The 23,768-nt window shown below is 41.7% G+C and overlaps 1 protein-coding gene across 19 annotated transcripts in view; it reads left to right on the forward strand.

Annotated features, from left to right (window-relative positions):
* The window catches only part of HIVEP1 (HIVEP zinc finger 1), a 131,821-nt gene that overhangs the window by 48,203 nt on the left and 59,850 nt on the right, over positions 1 to 23,768 (forward strand). For 11 of the 19 annotated variants that reach the window (XR_013927035.1, XR_013927037.1, XR_013927041.1 and 8 more), the window contains one exon: positions 15,247 to 15,483. The exons of the other annotated variants lie outside the window; for them this stretch is intronic. Coding sequence is in view for 3 of the 11 variants with exons in the window: in XM_080380476.1 (XP_080236602.1) it covers positions 15,330 to 15,483 (154 nt within the window). In the remaining 8 variants the exon portion in view is untranslated. The remainder of the gene's footprint in view (positions 1 to 15,246; positions 15,484 to 23,768) is intronic. 19 annotated transcript variants of the gene reach the window in all.

Genomic DNA, 23,768 nt, shown 5'->3' on the forward strand with positions numbered 1-23,768 from the left:
ATCCCACATACTCTTCTGCCTTCCCATCACCAAGCCCTGCAGTCGAAAACAAGCATCCCCATCCCTTTTCCCACTTGCCAGAGGAGATGGAATTTTCTGCTGCTGGTAGGCGTCTTGCTACCTGTTTTGGGTTTGTTTGTTTATTTATTTTTTTTTTCTTATTGCTCTGTGCCTGGATGCTTTCCAAGGCAGCCAGTCCTTACTTCCATCTACACCCTGGGATTCCAGAGGAGTGATGGAGAAGCAAACCTTTGTGTGAGATTTGGCTGGTTTGCAGAATCATTTGCCACGGGGGAATGGAAGTCATAACAAGGGAGTTCCCACAGATAGGTGGATGTTTTGGGGTTGTGCCAGAAAGTTTTGGTTTCCTAATAAAATTGTAAGATGAAATTCTGGTTCTCTTAAAGTCCTTGGGAACTTTATAGTCAGCCTGAGCATGGTCTGAATTTTGGTGAAGCAGGGGATTTTGTGGGTTAACCATTTTTTTTTTAATATATTTACGCTCTCTGCTGCTCTGGAGATGTTTAAATTCAGAGGTTGGGCTCTTAATCTGGTGTCCTCTGTTGGTAGCATGTTGGTGGGGAAGTCAAATGCTTGCCCAGGTTTGGAGCATGGGGTTGGGGAAGGCTTTTCAGCTTCATCTGATTTGTTCCATGCAACAGAGAGACAGTCATCTGTGTGTGCCTGTGTACCATTGCAAGGGACAGGTGTGTATATAACAAAGAAAAAGACCAGCGTTTTGAGATCCATAATCAAGTTCATAGCTTTACAATGGGTACAGTGTTGCTTGTGCAAAAGCAAAACACCTCCCTGTTGAAATTACCTCAACCAGAATATTTTCAGAAGGGGTCCTCTGAACAGTAGTAAAATTATTCATAGGTTGAATGAAGAATAGATGTTAAATCTACACTTAATAAGTGTGTGCCAAGCTATTCCTTGTGGGTATGTCAGATGATCCTCAGAGTAGATCTGTACTCTATTCGGACACCTGCAATTAAAGCTCATTGAAATTAGATTCCTAGGTCTTTGCTGACATTATTTTTAGAAGTGTGCCTTTTTTTTTTTGTTTGTAACTTGTATTAAATGTGAAAAAGCAACAAAACCTAAAATGTCAGAAAACTCAAAACTTGCCACATTTCTGTAATTTTTCTGAAATGAAAATGTGTATTAGATCAGTTTCATTGTTATAAATTTTATATACTTTGTTTTGAACTTGGCTTTTCAAACTCTGCATGGCTTTTCTGAGTTTAGTGTAAATTAATAAAAATGTGAAAGATGGCTTTGGATAAAATGTGGGGGTTTTCCTTTTTTTTTTCTTTTTTGAGAAAAGATGAAACTGACCATTCTAGAAAATAGTTAGTAATATAAAATTTGCTGAAACTCATGCGTTTCACGGACACCTTATATTTTGGTAAGGAATTTTCTGGCAGAAGATTTTTTTTTTTTTGGCAGATTTTCTCTGTCAGCATCCTCTTATCAGCAGCACAGGAGCCTACAGTTTTCCTGGGAAAGCTAGGTGTCAGCCCGGCGTAGGCCATTTTAAGCTACAGAAAATTAGTCAACTATTACATCCAAACAATGCTAGCTGTGCCCTTTGGTAATATTAGAATGGGAGAAATGGCTGGTAGATTATTAAATAAAATTTAATATAGGGTTTCAAAAGACTGGAATATTGTAATGAGAGTCCCCATATTGACTCTGGTGTTGATAAGGTTCCATGTACCTTAACAGTGCATTTCCCAACCGTGTTGTGTTTCAGTTTATTTGGCTCTGATTTTATGGATGTGCATTACTTGTTTTGGGGATAATTGTGAGGATAAAGCACCATATAATGCATTTTACTCTCCAGTACTAACATGATGTCAACCTGATTTCTTAAAACCTGGTTTTTATATGGGGAATTTTAAAGGACAGTATATGGTTTGATATGCTTCATCCACTTCTTGTTACACAGGATTTGCAGTATAATTCTTAGAGCCCTTCTGACAATACAGCAGGGAGATTCTTGCTGCCCTGTACAAGGTGTTTCCAAAATGTGTTTACTAGTGCAGTTTACTGCAGCCTTCTGGTTTTCTTTGGCATTATGCCTTAAGGAAGCTTTACTGTGGCACTGTTTGGTTTCAAGTTTCTTAAATATAAATTGGACGTCATATAGTTATAAAGCAAAAATTTGTAAATTAATATGGCCAGACATCTCAAATCTGAAATAGAAATGAAATATTACAAATAATATTTTGATTTGCTTTGCCTCAGTCTTGTTGAATTGTATGAGATGGGAGGTATCATTTCCCATTGTGTATCTTCAGCAATCAACACTGTAACAAGTCTAATTGTTTATTTACTTTTAGTTTCTCTCCCATAGATCTTATGTCAACAACAGTGTAGCATGGGGTTTTTTTTTAATGTATCTTTATTGGTTGCATAGATCAAAACTCGAGCAGTTTTATGGAGGTTGCATTTTTACATCCTGACAACTTCATATTTGTTCTTGTTCCAATTAAAACATTTTTATTTCCCTCAGACAAGTTAACCTTTTTCTTCCACTTGAAATAATGACGAGGACAAATATTTGTCAGCATCCCTTCAACCGGATGGTTTCCCTGCTCTTGCAGTGTCTTGGAAGCCTGGAAAAGCATTTCAGCTGAGGGGGTGGCCAGAGGTGGGAATGTGCTGTCTGCCTCTGCAGCAGCCCTGATGGTGATGGGGGTGTCACTGCCAGCTCAGAGGGCTGCCAGGGGGAATTGCCTTACCCACCCTGGCAAAGCCCCGGGTGGCTGAGGGAGCGAGGCGAAGAGCAGGCTGCAGGTCGGTTACCTATTGCATCTTCCTTTCTCCTGACATGGCATGTGTTGTACCAGACCTGTCAGCCGTGATGAGGTGTAACCTAGTGATGAAGTGAGGAAAGTTGACAGTACCTCCAAACACAGCATGGTTGTGAAGTTCTGCCACTTCGCTTTGGATAAAATGATTAAAAATAGTGGTTTGGGTGAAAGAATGACCAATAGCTGAACAGCGACGATGGCTTTGTCGGGATATGCAGGACCTTGAGCAGAGGTATGGGTTTGGGGAATCTGTAATGCTTGTGGAATAGAATCAGTAATTGTTAATAGTATATTTAAGTTAAGCTTCTTGGGAGAAGGGGACTAACTATTTTAGGGTCCTGATCCTTTACCAGCAGGCTGTGATATGAACACCAGTGATGTCCCCGTCACCTTCAGACCTGTGTGATTATAATCCTACATCAGCATCGTGGGGATTGGGATTCCTTTGTGGCTTTAGCTGCTCAGGTTACCAGTTAAAAAGTCCCATTTCTGCTTACAAGTGATTTCAAGATCTCTGTTGTGCTCTGCCTGGCACAGATCTGATGATGGATGTGGCTGGTACCTTCACAGCATGTTCATTCGTGCTTTGTCTTTTCCCGAACGCGTTCCCAAAGGGAAGGTTACCAGAGTTTTTGAGTGACCTTTAGCTGAAAACCTGTTCAGGAGGGAGACAGTATTTTAAGTAAACTGTGGCAAGTACAGATCTTTAAAATAAGGCTCTTGTGGTCTGTGTATGTGCTGCCTGACAGATCTGAATTTGACGTCACAGATGGCTATTCAAATGCAGAGGTTAATTTTCTAGATCTTAGTGCAGCTGAGTGTACTTGAGTGCAGGTATCTTCCTACACAATGTCCCATTGCCTTTTCATGGGCAAATACTCCTTTAATAGTTTGTATCCTGCTCTTTACCACTGTCTTTCTCTTGAAAATTAAAGTGTTTTGTTTAAGAATTAAGAATGCAGTCAAATATTGCAGAAAGGGCATTTGTTTCTGGTGCTGGGGCTTGCTGGTGTGTTGTGTAGTTTTGGGAGGAATGTTCAGCAGATACTTGATGCCTTGCCATAGGAGGAAAAAGGTGCACCGGTGAAAACGGAGGAGGTTCTTGTGAGTGTTGAGGTCTCTTGCAAATCTGGACCTCAGCCTATGTTCCTGTAGATGGAGAGATGCGCTGCCAATGAATTAATCTCTGCTATGTTGGGATATTGAGGGTCTTGGTGTGCCACATTCAAAGCGCTTCTGAGCCTTCAGAAACTGCAGTTTGAAAAAAAAAATATTGCAGCTGGAAAGAAACTGATTTTTCTTTAATAAAAAAAAAAAAAAAAAAAGGCTTTGGAGTGCCTTGGGTGTGTTGGGTAATTGTGTACTCCAGAAGTGCAGTTACATAAGTGAGGACACTCCTGCCGCCGCAGCCTGCCAGGAGGACAGACACTGCAGAAAATCCACTCACCGCAGAAGAACTCCGGTAGGTATGGCAGGGGAGACACTCTATCCTTTGCGCTGTATTTATTCACAAAGAGAAGTTGTCTTTGGCATGCCTGTTTGGCACCGAAGGAGCCCCAGCTTTTATCCTGTGGAGCTGCTTTTTCTTGTTGGCGGTGCGGGTAGAAGTTTCCTTGTCTGACGTGGAACGGGAGAGGTGGGTATTTTCCATAGTTCATCACGAGGCTTCGCCACGGCCGGTTGAAAGAGTCTGGCTTAAGCTCCTTGTGGAGGCAGGATGGGAGTCAGCAGCAAAGCCCGGGGCAGCAGCTCTGGTGGCTTCCAACCCAGCGCTGTTTGATGGGAGAGAAGAAAGATGCGGAGGGACGCAGGGGCAGCACGCAGCAGAGCATGGTGTGTAGGACATCGGTCTGGGTTTCCTGGTTCAGTAAGAAAGACCCACTCCAATCATAAGCAGTGGGCAGCGATGTCCAGATGTACCTTTCCTGCTTACCAGTGTGCATTTAGGGGAGTTCTAAAAGAAGGACTTTTCTGGGGAAAATTAGGCTAAACTGCATTTACTTAGTATGCACGTTTTCAGTTAACGCAGTTTATGAACAGGCCTTACTGCTTGCTTACATTGTTCACAGCATAAATGTCAAATTTAAATGCATGTCAAACTTTATTTCATCCATTTATTTCAAATGTAATTTGATTTACTGTGAAAACATTTCACAAGTTAAGTTTGGGATGTGCAGCAGAACAGCAAAGATATTTAATACTTTGCTTAATTTAGAAAAATGACCTTTCAGAGGAAAACACTGTACTTGTCAAAAATATACTGATGAATTAATTTCTTATGATGGCAGTGTGTTAGTTGACTTTTGAGAGCAACCTTATAGAGAATGAGTTTTATTTTTGTCTTAGATCTGTCTGATTGTAGTGCCTTTCACAAATCAAGTCACTTTACTGGCTTTTACGGTTATAGATACATGGTGAAATTTGGAAGCAAAAAAACCAAACAGACCAACCCGAAGCTGTCTGATGAGCGTGGATAGCTGGAATTTTGGACGATATTTCAGCTATAAGATTAGGACCCCCTTTCACCCTCCCCACTCAAACTCAACCCCCACCCTCCCCAGAGCACCCTTGCAATGCTGTCTACAAATACCATACTTTGATTCTGATTTTAAGTGGCCCTAATAGAAACTATGTTGCATGTGATAGCAGTGTTGTCTTGCATTTCAAAATGCTGACTTTGTTTCCACAGGCTAAGTCAGTGGCTTTCAATTGGTGAAAATCTGCAAGGAATTTGAAAGCAACTTTGGTACTTCTTGTAGGTTTCTGACTGCTCAGATTGATTTATGTTTAGAGCCTAATCTTGCTCACTTTGACAAAGCTGGCAACTTCAGTGGGTTTATTTGTGCAGATAGAGTGAGAAGGATTCAGCTTTTGATATAAATACTTTAGCTTTCTGGTTTCTGAGAACTATTTTCTTGCAGTTAATTATGCATCCTTAAAAATGTGTACATTCATACGCATATGTAGAGGGAGAGATGGCAATTTTAGTTTGCAAACTATTGAGCTTCGTTTTGCCTATCAGTGTTTTTAATTTTAGTTTGAGTCAGAACAATCTCCAAAATGTTAAGATAGACTCAGATCAAGAGAGTTACAAGTCAGGTCACAGACATTGTCACATTTAGGTAGCATCATATACTGTATATAGCTGGCTGTTACTGAAACATCAGTATGTTCTAGTATATTGTTTTAAAAGCTGCAGCAGGGTTGTTGAGATCAGTCCTTTGAGGTTCCCCTGGGTAAGGACAGATGTCAAAGTGAGAGGTTTGTGTTCTTGCGAGCCATCAGCAGCTGTTGGGACTCAGGGCAGAGAGCAGGGAAAACGCAGGAGATGGCTCTGCATGGATGGCCTTGGGAAGGGGTTTGTTGCTGCTGAAATACTGCAAAACAAAAAATCCCTTGCCGTGCTTGAATTCTAATAATTATGATCGTTTTAGATGGAGCGGTGCCAGCTTCAAAGCAAACAGCTTACAAGTTTAAAAGTCTGTGTTGTTTAAAAGAAATGTGGAAGGGTCAGCAGTCAGGTATGCTTGTGGCTGGAACTGAAGTGTCTGTATTGGCAAACGAGAGAATCTGAGTTCAGCAGCCTAAAAGGGTGAGCAAAATGCAACAGTAAAGCTAAAATGATGGTAAAACCACGGGAGTTTTACCTTCATGATTCAAATTTATCAGTATTTTCTTGTTCTTGTGTTAGAAAGGACGTCTTAATGATTCTGGATTGAATATTGCATTTGCTGAAACTACGGTTAGCTTCCAGTTGCTGCTGAAAATGGAGAAGCCCGTATCGCTGTTTGGATCATCGTGGTTTTGCTGGGGCGGGTGGGCAGTGAGTTACTGTCGTGTTCTAGGTGGTTACAGTCAGGTCACTCTGAACTAGGCTGGGCTGAGCATTTTTGGTAATATTGCAAATATACTCCAGCTCTGCAACGGCAAACTTACTGTAAATCTGTGGTGATCTCCCTTTGGGTGGTAATTTCTTAGAATAGCTTTAGTTATTGTTGGAATAGTGGCAAGTTTAAAGGGTATTGCATGCATGTAATGGTATTTCATCTCAATCAAAACAAAGGATGTCAGTTTCTAAAGCAACCAGAATTATTTTTAACTCTTTCCTCATTTCTTTAAAACAAACTCAGAGTGATTCATCAGTATCCTGTCTCAGAGTGGCCCTTGCAAAGTGTTTCAGAGGGAGAATAACAAGTGGTTCAGTGGGCAATTCTGCAAGAACTGGCTGTGGACCACGGTGTTTTGTTCTGTGGGGTTTTTTTAACCTTTCGTGCAGTGCAATTAGCTGGGTGGTGTTCTGAAAATCACAGTAGATCGCCATCCAGAACGTTATCTGTTTGCCCTTACCAGGGTGTGTTCTTCTTAATAAAGTGAGTGTTAAGATTCCCCAGTATGCAGCTTCCATATTTCATGACAAAAGCCCAAGAGCTAGTATCTCATTGTGTTTAAAAGGGTTTCTCTTTCGTGTTTCCCAACAGAATTGATTGATGAATTCATTTGCAGTGCGAAAGCTAAATCTCAAAGATGTATATTTTAAATATCTGCCTGAAAGCAGGGAGGAAATGAGAGCTGAGATAAATTGGTAAAGCAAAACCAGTGAGAAGCTCAGCTCCCAACATCTACATCTTGATATTAGAAGTCAGAATTATGAGGTTTCGGTTTGGTCTTTTTTTCCAGTAATACTCAGTTTGACCTTCCCTGTAACATTTATTATTTAATATACCCATGTTGTGTCAAATGTTTTCCACCTCTCTGTAAATTAAATTGCTGCAATCTTTTAGACTCTTCTCATACAGAATCATCATCAGGCTTCTAAGTATTTGTGTTGCTCTTTGAACTTTTTCTATTTCTAAAATAGCTGTATTATTACTGTCTATATTTTTCCAAAATAACCTAACATTTTATCTGCAAATACCGCCCCCTTCCACAAAGAATTAAAAAAATAAATCAGCAAAACGCCCAGGAATGAACCTTGTGCAGTATGTGGTTATTTTCAGAGAATCACCGAGACCTGCAGGTCAGTTCCTCAGTGCCGCACACCAATAGGTCATAAATTGAATGTATGAATAGTTTAAAAACAGATACTTCTTTATGTATTTCAGTGCTTTGATGATGGCTCTTTGCTTTAGCCACGCTTGTTGTGACACAGCATTCCAGGTTCAAATGCTCCATAGTCCCCAATTCAGGCTGCTGACGTACTGGTTGGGTGGCATTGCCTCTAGCTGTCCTATGGGGAGGTGACTCCTAAGGTGTCACACCATCGACTGTGGTTAAGCTGTGGATTAAGCCAGGGATTTAAACTATTTGCATGCTCAGAACTATATCCTGATAATAATTTAAAAATGCTATCTGTTTTTCCCTATTGCAATCCCAGTTTTACAAGGATTTTTTAATGAGCGCCATTGAGTTTGTCCCTGCTCTTGTGCTAAATGTGGAGTAACAATTTCCAAATCTTTCATTTCCTGTAGCATGTGAGGAAATGAAATTGCAGCCACCAAAATCTTCAGAATTATCTGCCAGGAGTGTGAAAGTGTATGTTTTATCCAGTTGATAATTGGTAATTAAGGTCAGATTCAGTTACTGAATCCTGGCTTGAGTTGTTAATGAATGCTTGTTGAATATTTGAATAAAACTTAATTTCTGGAAGTTCTTAAACATAAAACTGTCACAGTTTAATATAGTTGGAAATAATTACTAAATCAGTTAAACCAAATTATATCTAAGCTATTTGAACACCTAAACCATAAACCTGACATGAATGGGGGTGTGGGTGTTGGCTTTTGGGTGTTGTGGTGGTTTGTTTTTTTTGTTTTTGTTGTTGTTTGTTGTGGGGTTTTTTAAGTAGTGTATGATTAATTTTTTTTTCTAAAGCATGAAGCCAAAAGCCATATACCTGAGAACCTATAAGAAATTGTTTAATTGTACCTCAGGATTAACCTGAGGTTATTTGGTTTGCAATTATGAATTGTAGCTACAGAAAAGGAGGAGCTGGACAGAAGGACTGCCAAAGATATGAAAACATCAGGTCATCTGCTGTAGGAGTATATATTTTAATTAAATGTAGTCACCAATAAAACATTGTCCAATGTTTATTTAAAAGGGAAAAGAAAAGGGAAACCGCGCATTTAGTGTTTTCCTGCGTGCTGTGATTTCTCTAGTCGAGTCCTCACAGTATGAACTGATCGTCCTTTCAGGAAAGAGAAAGCAAAAGAAAATAATTTTAAGTGCATCATTTCTACAGTGTAGACACTTTATTGGCTTTGTGTTGCTCTTCATAATATTCCTTTTTCCTCTCCCGTACTATCTTTTATCCTGCTTTTGTTCTTCTGTTTCCTTTCCTTCTCCCTCACCTGTTTCAACATGGAACAAACAATTTGCCTCTGTTTTTGAGAAGCACAAAGAAAGAGAAGTGTTGTCTGAGCTCTGTGCACAGCCTGAGGTCTTCCCCACGTCAGAGGCATTGGAATCCCTTGACCTACTGTGGTTCATGTGGGGGCGATACACCAGATACGTGTTTTTGGTGGATGCCCACCTTGTCCTGCTGCTTACAGCCTTGAATACCAGCACTGGGTGAACCTGGGAGCAGGAAGGTCTTGCTGATGTGATTATTAGCAGGGGTGGAGGGGCTGGATTGCAAGAGAGGAAAACTGAGGGAGGCTGAGGAGCACTGAGCCCAGCCTTGCTCCTGTTCTTTTTGCACTGGAAAATCTAGTCATTCCAGCAGTTTTGCATGATGGCTTATAACAATGAACTAAGTAAATTTGGAGAAGGTATAAGCATTAAAGAGAAGAAGAAGAAGTAGTATTTGGAGAAGAGCAAGTATCAGGGAAGCAGCACTTGTTCCTTGGCAGGCAATCACAATTTGTGGAAAAATTCCAAGGAAAGACCTGAAGCGCAGAGGCAGGAGGTGAGATCTGCAGCCGGGGGCCTGCCCGCTCCCCAGGCAGCTGCCCTGGTGCATCGCTGGGAGCCTGGCTCAGCCGTGTGCGTCATGGAGAAGTGATGCATCTCTGTTCCGTCGCAGGATGCTGGCAGGAGGAGATACTAGACTGACAGCTGTGGACTGTTTCTTCCTCTCCCCCAACACCTTTTCTTTTTCAGCACCTTTTCTCTTTCCTTGTGTAATGCCCCTTTGGTGTATGTTAGGTTTGGGTGAAAGGTTCCTGTTGTTTAACATAAGCTTTGGTGAGAAGTTGGCTGAGCCTTTTTCTTCAACACAACTCCAGGTGTCTAGGTCAGGGAGACTCCGTGGTTTACTAGTCACTCTGAACCTCCTCAGAGAAGAGAAATTAAAGAATGAGAGAGGTTGGCCTCATTCTCTCCTCCTTCCTTTCTTTGTGAGTACAAAGTTTCCAATGTTATTTTTCTTCTTATTAACCATGCAAAATTTTTGTCTCGGTTACCCTTTCTCTGGCTGGAAAAGTGGAAACTTTGAGCAGAAATTTATTTTAGCTGAGCTGTTGAAAAAAAATTGAGAAAAATACTTCTGTAAATAGGTAAGACATATTTAAAGCTGAAATAAACAGATTAGAATATATGGGGGGGCGGGGCGGCGGGGGGGGGGGGGGGGGGAATGCCATTTAAAATCTTAATAGTTTTGGAAATTTGGGGCTGTTTCTTAAGTCATTAATTTTAGTGCTACCAAGAAAATGTCCAGACAGGCACATTAAAAACAAACCCCAAAAAAGCAGTTTCAGGACATTTTACTGGGTTTGCATTTTCATTGTTTTAGTCAAGTTGCACATTCTAATAATTTCTTCTCCCGCTCACCGTATTTTCCAGTAATCATTGTTCCAACAAAACAAACAAAAAATCTTACTGTAAATGGGTTCATAAAGTTGCATGCAAGTCTTGCTGCTCTATTGTGGCACGGGGTTGATTTGTGTAAAATCTTTTTAGTAAAGGCCAAAAAAAATATATATCTTTTTTAGGACTTGAAGTCCCTGGATGCTTGCTTCGGCACATTGCTATTGAAGCGAGCAAGCTCCAGGCTGAATTGTTCGCTTCCAAACGCAGGGTGGGATGGTGTGTGCGGCAGCTTGCTGTGGCTTTCTCCCACACGTTCCTCACTACCCCTCCCATCTTCAATCAGACGATGCAAAATTGAGCGTGAATTCTAAATAAAAAAGGAAAAAACACCCGGGTGATGTTCAGATTGCAGAGTGCCATCATTCTGTAGGTGTATAAGAAGCAGCTAGTTAATTACCTCCCTAAGCTTGCAAGCGGAGAAGGAAAATTTCACCAGTGAACCTAGAAAAAGGGGGAAGAGGGCTAGGATTTCATTTAGATTTGACTTGTTTTGCTTAAAGAAATCATAATAGTTTGTTATTCTGAAGTCCAGTTCCATGGCAGTAGGAACTGTACTTCTTGTGGGATGAGGTGAATGTGAGTGGGTCTATATAATTTTTGCTTCATTTTTCGAAACACTGTTTACATATTAATAACACACTTAACAATCTGTATACTACCAGATTTGTTTCCTATTCCTTATTTACTGAACAAAACCACCTCAGCTTCTTGTAGTATATATACAAAATACTAAGTTTTTGTATAAAATGTGCAGTGTCAGCATTCCAGGATATTTTTTTTTCAGGAGTGTATTTGTTGTCCAAGGATATACCTCGGAAATAATAAGAAAAATAATGCCATTAAGATACTTCAGCCTACTTTCTTTCATTTTGAGGGGAGAAATTAATTATATTTCTTGGGGGGGGGTGTAGGGGAGCTTTTCAATTTTTTTCTTCAGATTTGATGCTAATTACCATCCAGGGCATACAGCAGGTATTTTAAACACCACCACCACCCCCCAAAGAAAGAAAAGGAAACAGATTTTGGTTAGGACTGTACTTTGCAGGAGTCATTAAAGATTTCACTGTTTCCTTCCCTTTCTCTATAAATTCAGCCTCAGAAGAGACCTTCTGGGGCTTCATTGCAACACGTTTTTATGCATCAGTGGTGCTTTTAAATCATGCTGCGTTCTTCATCTCTGCTCCCATTTAGCAGGTTTGTACGATCCGAGCAATTTTGACTTTTTTTCAGCAGTCAGAGCCAGGGTAGTGCTGGCCTTTATAGGCGAGCTGGGGTGGGCAGGGTGCCCGCAGGTGGCACGGGGTACCCGCAGGTGGCACGGGGTGCCCGCAGCAGCCGTGTCCCCTGGGGCCAGCCAGAGCAGGCACAGAGGAGGAGAGAGACAAGATGTGAGCTGGCAGTGCTGGGGACAGGTTTTAACAAGTACCTTGGGAGCAGCGCAGCCCTGCTTCGAGCAGGAATCTTCGGTTTTACAGGGCTTGGGGAAGAGGAGCAGGCGGGCTTGCAAATGGCTGGTGTGGTTTGCCGGGTAACCAGGTGGGTGGTTGTGGGTGAGCACAGGCTGGTGTGTGGTTGTGACCAGAAAATAATCCCTTTGTAATAACGTGGACGTTTGTCACTTGGCCTCCTGTACCAGAAGACTTACAAGTCCGTGATTTTTCCTGATGAAACGGATACCTGTTCAGATGGGAGGTTAGGAGCTGGCAGGATGCAGGATGAATCTGGGCCCCGGGATGTTCTCCTCCCCTCCATCCCCTCTCCCTGGGAAAAAAAAAAAACAAACCCAAACCACCCAGTTGTTTTGTACAGCCTTAATTTACAAGGCTGATTTGCTATTCAGCCCCTGATAAGCAACCGAAATAGCAGGACACCTAAGTTTTTACCTGCCAAGGGGTTGTGGTGTAGGGCCTGTTGCTGTGTGCTATAGGGTGCTCCACAAGGTCACCATGCAATTTTGACTTAAATTAATGGTTAGCAACTTAGTAGCTCCTTTCTACTCCTACTTTAAAAGTAGTATAATAGCAAAGCTGCAGGATTGTTTGTAGTTTCAGCTCATCCCGGCTTGCTGGGACTATATCGATGAACATATGATCCAATTTCATTTCCTTTCAGTACATCCTGACGTGCCTGATTTCCTCTCGGCGTGCCTGCCGAAGGGCTCCTGCTTCCCAAAGTCATACTTTGGGAAGCATCTGGCAGATCTGGATGATTTTGAGGGATCAGCCCACAACTTCTCAGGTCCATTGAACCCTGCGTAGGGCGTGTGTGGTTTCTGGAGTAGTGGTTTATCCTTGCTCCCACTGTCCTTGATGGGAATGGCGCGAGGACTGGAGAACACCCAGGTACTCAATGGGATACTCTAGACCTAGTTTTTTGTCTTAGGTCTTGAGGGAGGATGGGAGCAGCTAGAGGAAAACAGTAAAATAAATGACTGAAGTGGGTATTGGCTTAATACATATATTCCCCCCAAATTTGTGTAGTCCCTGAGAACGGATCTGCCTAGGGCTGTTTTGTAAGCCTCTTAGGGTGGCTAAGCCCCCATTCATGGCTGGATTAACAAGAAAATATCACTTAAATTCTGTGTTTCGAGTACACCTAGTCCTACATCAGCTTGTATTGACTAGTTTTTCAAAGGTGTTTTTCTTTTTGTTAATCCAGTATCTTGTTTCTCTCACATTCAAGCTACAGCTAGTAACATTTCATTCAGCGTATAAAAAAACATCAGGGCAAAAATAGAAGATTACTATGGAAAAGTAAGCTTGGCAAAGTCCACAGAGCAAGGTTTAGCATAACAAGTTAATTGTGGATTTTTAGGTTTTGGGGCTTTTTAGCACTAAGAGCTACTGATGCCATTATGACTGTTCATATGCTGGACTGTATTCACACACTTCGGCTTGTAACATTAAGACCTATTAGGTTCTTGGAAAAACAAGCAAGAAGAAGATGAGATACCTTGGTGAAATTAATGAAAAGTGTTAATTTTGCATGTGATGTTTAGTTAACATTTAATTCACATAACCCTAAAGAAGGATTTTGAATTTGGCAGTGAGTATGATTTTTGCAGACCTGTTCAAAATGAATTTACTGAATATCATATGACAGCAGCAAACGGCTGGTCTGGAGGAAGCCCTGAGCTGTGTGTGAGTACGTCCAGTTGTAAGGACGATACATGAAGATGCTTCAGCGCTGGCAGGGGCTGGTGAGGAAGGAGTAGGCAGGGTGGCTGGAGGTGAGGTCCCAGAGGCACATTCCTTGAGCTGTGTGGCGAAGGGACAGTGGTGTTTGGGGAGGCTGGGTTTTAAAGATGGGTTGGAAATAAGGACAGGGTTTTAAAGGAGAAAGACAGAGTATCGAGTGAACTCCCCCACCACATCCCAGAAGAAAAATCTCTTGTGAATTTATTGAGAGGCTGATATTTACACATTTGGCAGTCGATATCCTCTCTTTAGCAGACAAACACTGCCTGCCATTTTACAGTTAATAAAAATGTGCCTCTGTTGATTCTCATTCTTTTGAGTGATCTGGGAAAGTGCATGCATAGTGAAGTGGCACTGCTGCTGATTTGATGGAGTTGTCCATGGAGGTGAAGATGAAGATGCAAATGAAAATGCAAAGGATTTCGGAATGACATTAGGTTGCTGTGCAACCATATAATAAAATGACAAATGAAATTCAGTGTGGATAAATGCAAAGTGATGTCCACGGGAGAAATATTCTAACTTTTCATTTAAATTGAGTTGCTTGTTAACACTCGGGCATGAGATCTGGGGGTCATATATTTGTGTGGAGAAGTCAACTGTATACTCATTAGCTGTCAAAAAGCAAATAAAACATTAGGAATGTTTATGACTGTGTAGAGAAAAACATATCTGTCAGAGTAGCATCTGTGGTGTGCCTTCATCCTGAACAGTGGGATCGATTCTGGCATCTTTCTCTTAATTCTCTTTCCTTTCTTCACTTCCACCTCCAAAGAGGATAAAATAGTACTGCAAAAGCTTCAAGGGTTATAAATCTGTTGAACAGCTTTTGTATAAGGAACGACGAAGTAGATGAGGCCCTGCAGTCTGAAGGAGAGAGATGTGAGAAGCTCACACAGATTCAAAGCACCCATGGTGAAACTAACGTAGGGATAGGTCCCATTCATGCAGGACCCGTGAGGTTCAAATACAGCTTCTGGGGCTTGTTCCAGAGTGGCTTTAGAGTCCGGGATTTACCATGTGTCCTCTTCTGCTTTGCCCCCGACTCCTGCTCTTGGCTGCTGCTAGAGACAACATGTTGGGCTGGACTTCTGGCTTACTTGTCGGCTTTTTGTTAGTGTCATCAGAAAAATAAAATTTCTTAGCCAGCAGTACCATTTATTGTCCTTCTTAATATCAGGTAATTACAAGAACATTAGTATCCAAAGTTCTACTAAATTTCTAGCTATTTAAACCAGTTCTGTCAAGACTGAGGATCTTGGTAAAGAGAGAGTTTTTAAGGCATATGCTATGTTTAAGACAATCTGCGTTGCTAAACTTAAGACAATTAATCTGTGTTTAACAAGGTCATTGGTGCTATAGGTTCCTCAATGCTGAATGCTTCTGCTTATATGATTTCTGCCCTATAAACTCCTTAGCGTTTGAGGAACTCCAGAAATAGAAGAAGAAATTACAGAGCAATTTGACCCCTCGGAGAACCTGCAGAAAGCCTTGGTCTCAGATGATGAAACACCAGCTCTTGATGTTGTTCTACCTGCTGAACCAGTTCTGTGCCTTTCTGTGTTGGGCAAGCCCTCTCGGCACCCTTGCAGATGAGGATGAGTGCTTTTGGAGGACCAGAAAGATGGGGGGAAAGTTTTTTCCCTCTCTGGCTGGTGAGTGCCTGGCTCAGCTGTTTGCTGCTTTGCTATAGGATCTGTATTTGAGACAATGCAGGAATTAAGGAAACCTTTTTGGGACCCATGGTTTTTTATTTTTACATACGTTTCTGGTGAGTGGCAAAGTTGGGGTTTTGGGGGTTTGTGTTCTTTTTTTAAATGCTCACAGGTTTTCACTGGCATTTATGTAATTTCTATATCGGCCTTAAAAAAAAATGAATAAATGAAAGCCACACTTTTTTTCCAGTTTGGAGGCATCAGGTCAAAGGGCAGTAAACCTACCAGGGGGAGGAATCCTGTCTCAGTGCAGAAGGTATGGAGGTGCTCATAGCAGCAGCTTGGAGAAAGTGATGAACTAGAGCGACTCGTAGCTTTAATATTTTGTTTTAACTTTTAGCCTCAATATTGGATTAGGTGTAGAAAATAAAAACCCAGAAAGTCGAAATTAAGCATGGAGCAGTGACTGCCCTAGAGGCTGTTAAATAATTATTGAGCAGATTTTAGTGATAAAAATCACCCTGTCCTAGGTACACAGCTAGAATTTGGCAGTGGGGCAGCACAATGCTTTAGCATCAGCATAGCAATGGTGTAATTGTTGTGCTAGATGGCTGATTAGGAGCTATGCAAATGGAAGTGCAATCAGTACCTCTGTTTGTGCTTTGGTATGGAAGGGAGACAATGTGTAAATGAGTTCTCTCTGGTGGCAGAGCTCCTGGCTCTCAGAAATACACATAGGATCTCCTTGCTTGTGGGACAGGTGGAAAGGGGACTAGTTGTGGAAAGTGCCCCCCTTGCACAGTGGCTTACTCAGGGTGAAAAGGTACCAGGCAGGGGCTATTTCTGGAGATGCTTCACCTGCACTTCTGAATTTTTGTGCTTGGCAGCTGCTGTGCATAACCCCATGGGTGTCTCACTGCTTGCTTTGTCCTTCTGTAAGGTGACAGCCATCCAAAAATCTTCTTCCCTCCACCCCACGCCCTCCTGTGCTCAATTTTTCATGGGTTTAAAAGCCTCATAATAAAAATTAAATTCATGTAAGCAAAAAAAGAAGTTAAAAGCTCTCCAATCGTAAATTGATGACACAGGGACCGAGTTTGGGTTCATATGCAAAGTGCATATGAATAAGTGTAATTTATGCTTAGACACCTTGTCAACCTCATCAGGAACCCTTGCCATGCTTAAGTTATACATGTGATGGCAATGATAAAGTTGTTATATATTTATATACAGCCTCTCCATTGACTGTTTTATAGTATATACAGCATAGCAGTTCATTGCTGATACTAATTTAGTCTGCAGATTGTATTTTCAAATATGCAATCCTCTTTTTATCTTAAAGTGAGGAATAGCAAGAGAAGGATTTTTGTCTTCTATTTTCAACAGAGTTATGTAAAGTATCTGTCATAGGTTCTTCATTTTTAAATGCAAATAATTATATATGGCAGGGAGTATGATGAGCATTCAAAGTTGACATTGAAATGAAAATGCATAAAATTTTCCTGAAAAACTGATCAAACAGGTCATTAGTTAAGGTTATAATGACTCGCAGAATATTTTAAGATGTTTTAAATCTCATTTTAGATGTTTGAAAAAGTCGTTGATAGTTTTTAAAATGACAACTGCTCCTGCATCAGCTTGCTTGTTGCTAAGAGTTTTGAATTCACATGATTTTTAAGATGTCTTTTCCTGCCCTCTGTCTCTTTGCAGCTGTACCAGCAATCTTCAAACCTGGTAGCACCTGACAAACCAAGATTTAATCTGTTTTGCTTTGCATTTTTGGTAGGCTGGAGACATCGATGCTATCAGTTATCAGGCTCAGTGTTTGGCAACCCACTAAACAGTGATGCTGTGATTCTCTAAGCCCCAAACTGGAAAGAACAAACCACAAAACAAACCGTACACCAAAAAGTGTCAAGTTCCCACACTGTAAAATTACAGAGAAAATGCAGGGACTGTTTTTACTAATCTGATATCTTCCTTTTAATCTCGAGCGTTCCTCATTAAATTAGAAAAGGGAAATGTATGGGGACAGAAGAGTGGTTTCTAATTAAAAGTAGATTTCAATTTGAGGGAAAAGAGTGCCTCATCCTGTGGGTTTCGTGAAATGTCTTTTTGCTGCTGTTTGCCAGCTTTGTACGTGTTCATTTTGGAGCAGGAAGGCAGCGGTAGGAGCTCTGGACCATCACAGGTATCCTCTGGTGCCCAAGTCTGGCACCCTCGCACCTCCTGGCTGCAGGGTCCCCCTCCTGCAGCAAGGGTGCTGCCCTCCCTCCTTCCCACAGTGAGCCCAGGGTGCAGCTGGGACCTGCTCCCCCTGCTCTGCCGCTTGGGGTTTGGAGGCTCTTCCACCGCTCCGCTCTTCCCAAGGGATGGGCAAGAGCCCGCATCCCACCGACTGCCCTGCCAGCTGCGCCGTGCTTTCAAATAATCTGATGGGCTCCTTGTACAGACAAGACTCTTACTCTTCCCTGCCCCCCCGCCCTCTATTTTTTTAATTAGCTGGTTAAAGGAAGTCTGTGGGATTCATCTCGGTTAACCAAAACATTAGGACTACGGCGTTCTTGTTTTGGGCGGTTGTAAAGAGCCTTTCCTCCTCCTAGTGAAAGGGAGAAGCCAAGCATCACAGCCCTCTTGCAGCGGGGCACTGGCGCTTCTGCATCCCCTCCATCCCTGGGCAGGAGCCGCTGCTGCAGGCAGGGTGCCTTGGGATTAAGCACTGCGAGGGAACCTGCCGCCCTGGGAAGAGCTTCCAGGCTTGCATCAGCTTTGTGTGGTGCATCAGTTTCCTGCACCTGCCCTGCTGCACGCGCTGGGTGGGCACGGATGCTCAAAGCATGAGGCTTCCCTCGGGGAAGGCGTGAAACGGCTCAGGCGGGATGTGGAGGTGGGATCGGGTCCCGCTGTCTCAAATCGAAGCCCTTCTTTCCACGCTGCACTGCTTTGCACCACCCGCCTGGTGCTCGGGGTATTTTTATTTGTTTGTTTGGGGGTTTATTTACAGAATAATACCTGCTTTCAGACACACTTTTCATGCAGCAAAATGCAATTCGCTTTGCTCCTGGCACGTTTGGCTGGTGGGTTTCAGTAGGCAGGAGATGGAGATCACACAGAGGCTCAGCCTCTTTTCACTTGCTCTCTGAATTTAAAGTAGCGATGGAAAACAAAGTGTTTTGAACTTTCATCAGTGATTTTCTCAAGCTGTGGCTCCCCCCCCACCAAAAAAAATGAAAACCCACCTACAATTCTGGTTTTGGTAATACTGCCTGATGCATATGGAGCGATTACATTAGTGCACTTCAGCTGAAGAATATTTTGTCTCTGCTAGTGATCTAGATGATTAACCCAAGAAAAAATAATTAAAGGGATATCTTTCTTTGTGTTCATTGACAAAACACGCAGTGATTTTTAAAATTACTTTTCAAACGTCTTCTGATGCAGTAAGGTAAGAGAGGGTGCATTTTTTGAGAAAGCAAGAAGAAAAACTGTTGCCATCTGAAGCTGTTTTGCAGGAGGTATTTTTAGGATGACTCAGGAATAAGGCCTGAGAATTGTTCTCTTTAACTGAAGGGGAAAAAAATGCTGACATTTTCCTTCCAGCTGTTTTGGTTAAATATCTAAATATGTAACAATAGCCTTTCAGGCAAGCAACGAGCTCATATTTTTTAAAGTTTTGAAGAAGTACCCCGTTCTTAGCATCTAGTATGGTATAAATCTGCTAATTTTCCACTTCTCCATAAACAGAGGACTTAAGATTAAAAAAAAAAAAAAAGCAACAAACCAACAAAGCACTTTTTATTGTTTTAGAGCAGAAGTTTTGCATCTTCAACAAGAAGTCAAAAAAATCCCCTTTTTACAGTGATACCCAGGCAAATATGTACGATGAAAAATATTTGTGTTTGGCCATTTTGTATAAGCTTAATGAACGCTTCTCACCCACCTCTCCCATGTGAGCTTTCCTGGTGGCTTAGAAGCAGCCTGCCTCGGTGACCGCTTCTTCATTCTTCTATGTGTGTGTTGTCGGTACAGGGTGACTTGTTCAGCAGGGTGAAGTCATCTCATTACACTGGCAGGGGGACTCTCGTGAGCAAAAAAAGAGATGAAAGAAACAAAACAAACCCCACAAACCCACAAATGGAAGATGTCTTTTTGCTCCAGCTTAAATGGCTGTCAGAAGTTACTGGGTTTATATTTTGCAGACCTCACATTTTTTCAGTATTTCTGCTTTCCTTGCTGAAATTCCTAAACCTTTATTTTTTCTTCCTTAACTGACCATATACATAAGGCTGTTTAAGATTTTGTTGGAAATTCCTAATGCCTTTCAAATACATGTAAACATGTTCAAGTTTGTGTATGCTGATGTGCTGATATCTTTAAAAAAAAAGTAACGATCTTTATAAACTACATCTTATTCCTGGTATAATTAAAATCTGTGAGGTTTTATCTCTTAGTGAAGATAAAAAATAGAGAATGTTAAGCTGTTGAAAAATCTGGCTTATTTTTTCATTTAAAAACCCACCACAGTGCCACTGTATCTCACTCAGACTGTTGGTATCCATTTAATGATCTATCACAGCAGGAGGTGTGTAAAACAAGAAGCATATTTTACTGCGTGCCAATCTCCTTCTTCGCATTCCTAAAAAGCACAGTTACATTATATATTTAATACACTGAGGAATTTAATGATATTTCCGCACAGCAGATACCTGCTGAGAGAGCTGTGTTGGACAATAATGTGGAAAGGTTTAATACTGGAGTAATAAAAGCCATTGCACCCATGTTTCATTTTATTTTACACACATGCATATGTATATATGTGTGTGTGTGTACATATATATATTTTTATATATCTAAGTATAGATATATATATAAACCTATTATATGATGTTACCTGTGCTTTGCATTTTTGTGGTATGACCTGCCTGGCTCAGTGGCTTGTTGCACTGCTCTTGTATGGAACCTCCTCTCTGGACAGTGGCGCATATGATGCTTTCCTCTTTTATTGCTTCTCTGCTTTTCCCCCTCTAGTAAGCATTGGGTGAGAAGTGTCCCATCTTAAATGGGAGTGTGTCTGTCACCATCATCATTTGCTTCTAGATGTGTGCTACTCCAGAAGGATGGCTGATGAAGGTTGGGGACATTAGGACAGGTCAGCGTAGTCAAGATATGTACTGTTCTGTCATTTTGTGGGAAACAGAGGGTGCCGTACCTGCCAGGTATTAGGAATTTCCATTAGTTGAATGACTTTCTCTTATCCTAGCAGGAGTAAATAATGTTTGAGTGATGAAGAAGCGTTTCCTTTGTAAAATTTTTAGATCAGACAGTATCTTCAGTATCACAGGTTTAAATCTGGAATAATACTGTATCAACTGAGTATTGGATCAGATAATATTATTTGCAATTACTAGCAGACTTTGCAGTTTTCAGTTCTTCCTGGGCTTTGCAGATGATTTTTGTGTAATGTATTTTTGCTTATAATGAGTTTTCAAAGGTGTGTACCATTAGAGAATCTATAATATAATTATGAAAGGATACGGTATGCTGTCTGAAATAATTTGCCTGAAAGTGTTTCACATATGGCTAATTTAATGAGACACGGGAGAAGGAAATGACAGGATTATATAAATTTGATGTTAGCAGCAAGTTATTGCTGGCATACGTGCGGGTTGTCAGAACAAACGGGGAGGAACAGGAGCGTTTCAGTGTCAGGGGTGTACGTGGTTCAAACCCTGCTTTTCCCCACCTGCTCTGCAGCCATTTGGGAATAACTCGGTTCCTCCTTGCAGCCTGAGACACAGCGGTCTGTGCGGCGTTTGCCCCTATAGGATCTGTAGCTGTAGACCGCGGCAGGTGGGAAGCAGCTGCCCCGAACGCCGTGTGATGTGTTCAGTGTGCCGCAGTGCAATAGCAAGAGCAGGTAGCGGGGTGATGCGGCTTGTCACGAGGATGGAGTCCTCAGGGAAACATTTAGCAAGCAGACCCGTGTTAATGCCCGTGCCTCATGTACAGCCAGGCTCGGTGCTCTCAGTTTCCAGAACCAACCACTGAAATTTTTTTTAGCAGTTCACAGCGCTTGAAGCTGTTCCTCACCGAGATACCTCCATAGGTATGAAGACATACACACAACAAATGCGACTCACCGGGGAAAACATATCGGGAGCTGCAGGAAGTGTAGGAGACTTTCTGGCTGTGCACCAAGCATATGTTTACCTAGTTATTATTTCTGTTATCTGTGGTTCTTTCTTTGGGATTACAGTCTGACAAAGAAGTGGTTGGGAGTTTCTGTTAGGAACTCTTTTTTAGCATTTAATCATTCTGGCAATCTAACATAGCATGCTTCCAAATACTTAGGTAATTTTTCTTTATAAAATAGGATGATGGTGAATTCAAATGCCTACATTTCTTGTAGTGTTTATGTGAAATAGGCAGAAAATTCTCTTATTAATACTGAAACTGTGGTTGTCTGTGCTCTTAAGTATAAATTTTGGTGAAAAATCTTTTACATCCTCTCAAGAGAGAAACAGCAAATCTTGTACGTTAGATATGTCTCTAAACAGATGGGAAATTAGTTTGGTAGCCAATCTATGGTCTTCATTGCTTATTCCTTTTTGGTAAACCTTATAGCTCCATTTACGTGGCTAATTTATTGATACTTATTTTTTTTCCTGTGTGTTCATGTATTTCAACAGCCACCATGGAACTTTGTAAGTTGTTTATTCCCTCACCTTTCCGTGAAGCAGTCATCTGTGGGAAAGCACTATAAGGTTGTTAGATACATGTGCATGTATGTAAAAGATGTTTTGTTTATGTTTCATCTTATTTTTGTTAGAAATTGTTATTACAGCCCTTTCTGTACAAAAATGTATAGGCACGTACAGTATTTCAACTGTAGCTCGAACATCCAGGAAGATGTTCAATATCAAGTCGTCAGTGTTTGAAGTAAACCTGCATCAGTGGGTCGATAAAGAGCTGGTGAAGGGTTTTTCTCTCTTTCAGTTGCTTTCATCAGTCAGTACAAAAGAAAGTGTGCATGGAACTGCCCTTTCAATCTATATGCATGTCTTGGTGACCTCAGAGGAAGAAGGCAGAAGTTTGGCTTTTACAATTGCAGTGGTGGTCTCCCACATTGGAGGCTTCATTTGCTCCGGCTCTGGGTGTCTGGCTGGTTAGCATCCTTGTGGGATGTTTTAGTGCGATCTCTGGGACAATGTGCAGGGGAGAAATTATTGAGCTTTAGTGAGAAAGGAGACCTGATACTAGTGTTGAAAGGCAGAAATGAAGAACTGGAGCAAGCTGAAAAAAACCTCAGCCTTAAAGCCCGCAAGAAGGGTTTGTTTCTGCTGAGAAAATAATTGAACAACAATTTCAGACTTCAGCTGTGAACAAATGATCCCAATGTACTTCAGTGGTTCAGCTCATAAATATTAAAGTCATTTAAACCTGCTGATTTAAAAGCCTGTTGAAGAAAAGACCATTTTCTAGAAACCTTGTGCCGTATAGGAACGCTGAGTGAAAGTCAGACTGAGCAACGGCCTCCATGCTCAGGAAGAAAGAGGTGAGGACTCTGCAGGGCTGGCCTCCTCCTCGTGTGTATGACACCCATGAGGGCTGGTATTTACGTTGTACCAGTAGAGTCAGAGAGGTTTAGGATGAATCCAGTTACGTCCTATTCTTTCAATTTAATGTAATAAAACCTGCCCTGCACCCCACCCCCCAAGAAAAAAAAAAAAAAGACAGAAAAAGAAAGGGGAAAGAGAAGAGCTAAAAAAAAAAATAATAATAAGCTTTTGCAGATATTTTGGAAAACGATTGGTTATATCTCAAACCATGTTCCAAGTTCAGATCTTGGTTGCTGCTTCATATCAACACGACCTGTTACCATCCTGAAGCCACTCAGAGGACTGTTTGCTACCAAAAAGAAATTGGTCTCAGGTCTTTATTCATTCCAGTTGCCCCTTTTCTTGCTTCTTGCTCTGCACGTGCGACTGCACACGCATGTAGAATGAGGTCCCCCTTTCCCATGGGATCTTCTCTGCAACAGCGGCTTTCCTTCCAGCCACCGATGTGTTGGGGGGGCGACAGGTGATCTGCAAAGAACAGGGTGAGAGAAAAGACTCGAGGCCTCTTTTTGCTCCTGCTGCACGTGTAGGTATTTTGGGTAGTCTCATGGAGGAATAAGCATGGGGCTACCGCTCGCCCCTGGCTACTCCCATGTGACAGTATTGTCTCCATCGCCTCACCTAGCAAATCCTGTTTGCTGTTTCTGTCGCCGTTTAGTGCCGCAT

The sequence above is a fragment of the Falco punctatus genome (assembly GCF_963210335.1).
Source record: "Falco punctatus genome assembly, chromosome: 3".
NCBI classification, from domain to species: domain Eukaryota; kingdom Metazoa; phylum Chordata; class Aves; order Falconiformes; family Falconidae; genus Falco; species Falco punctatus.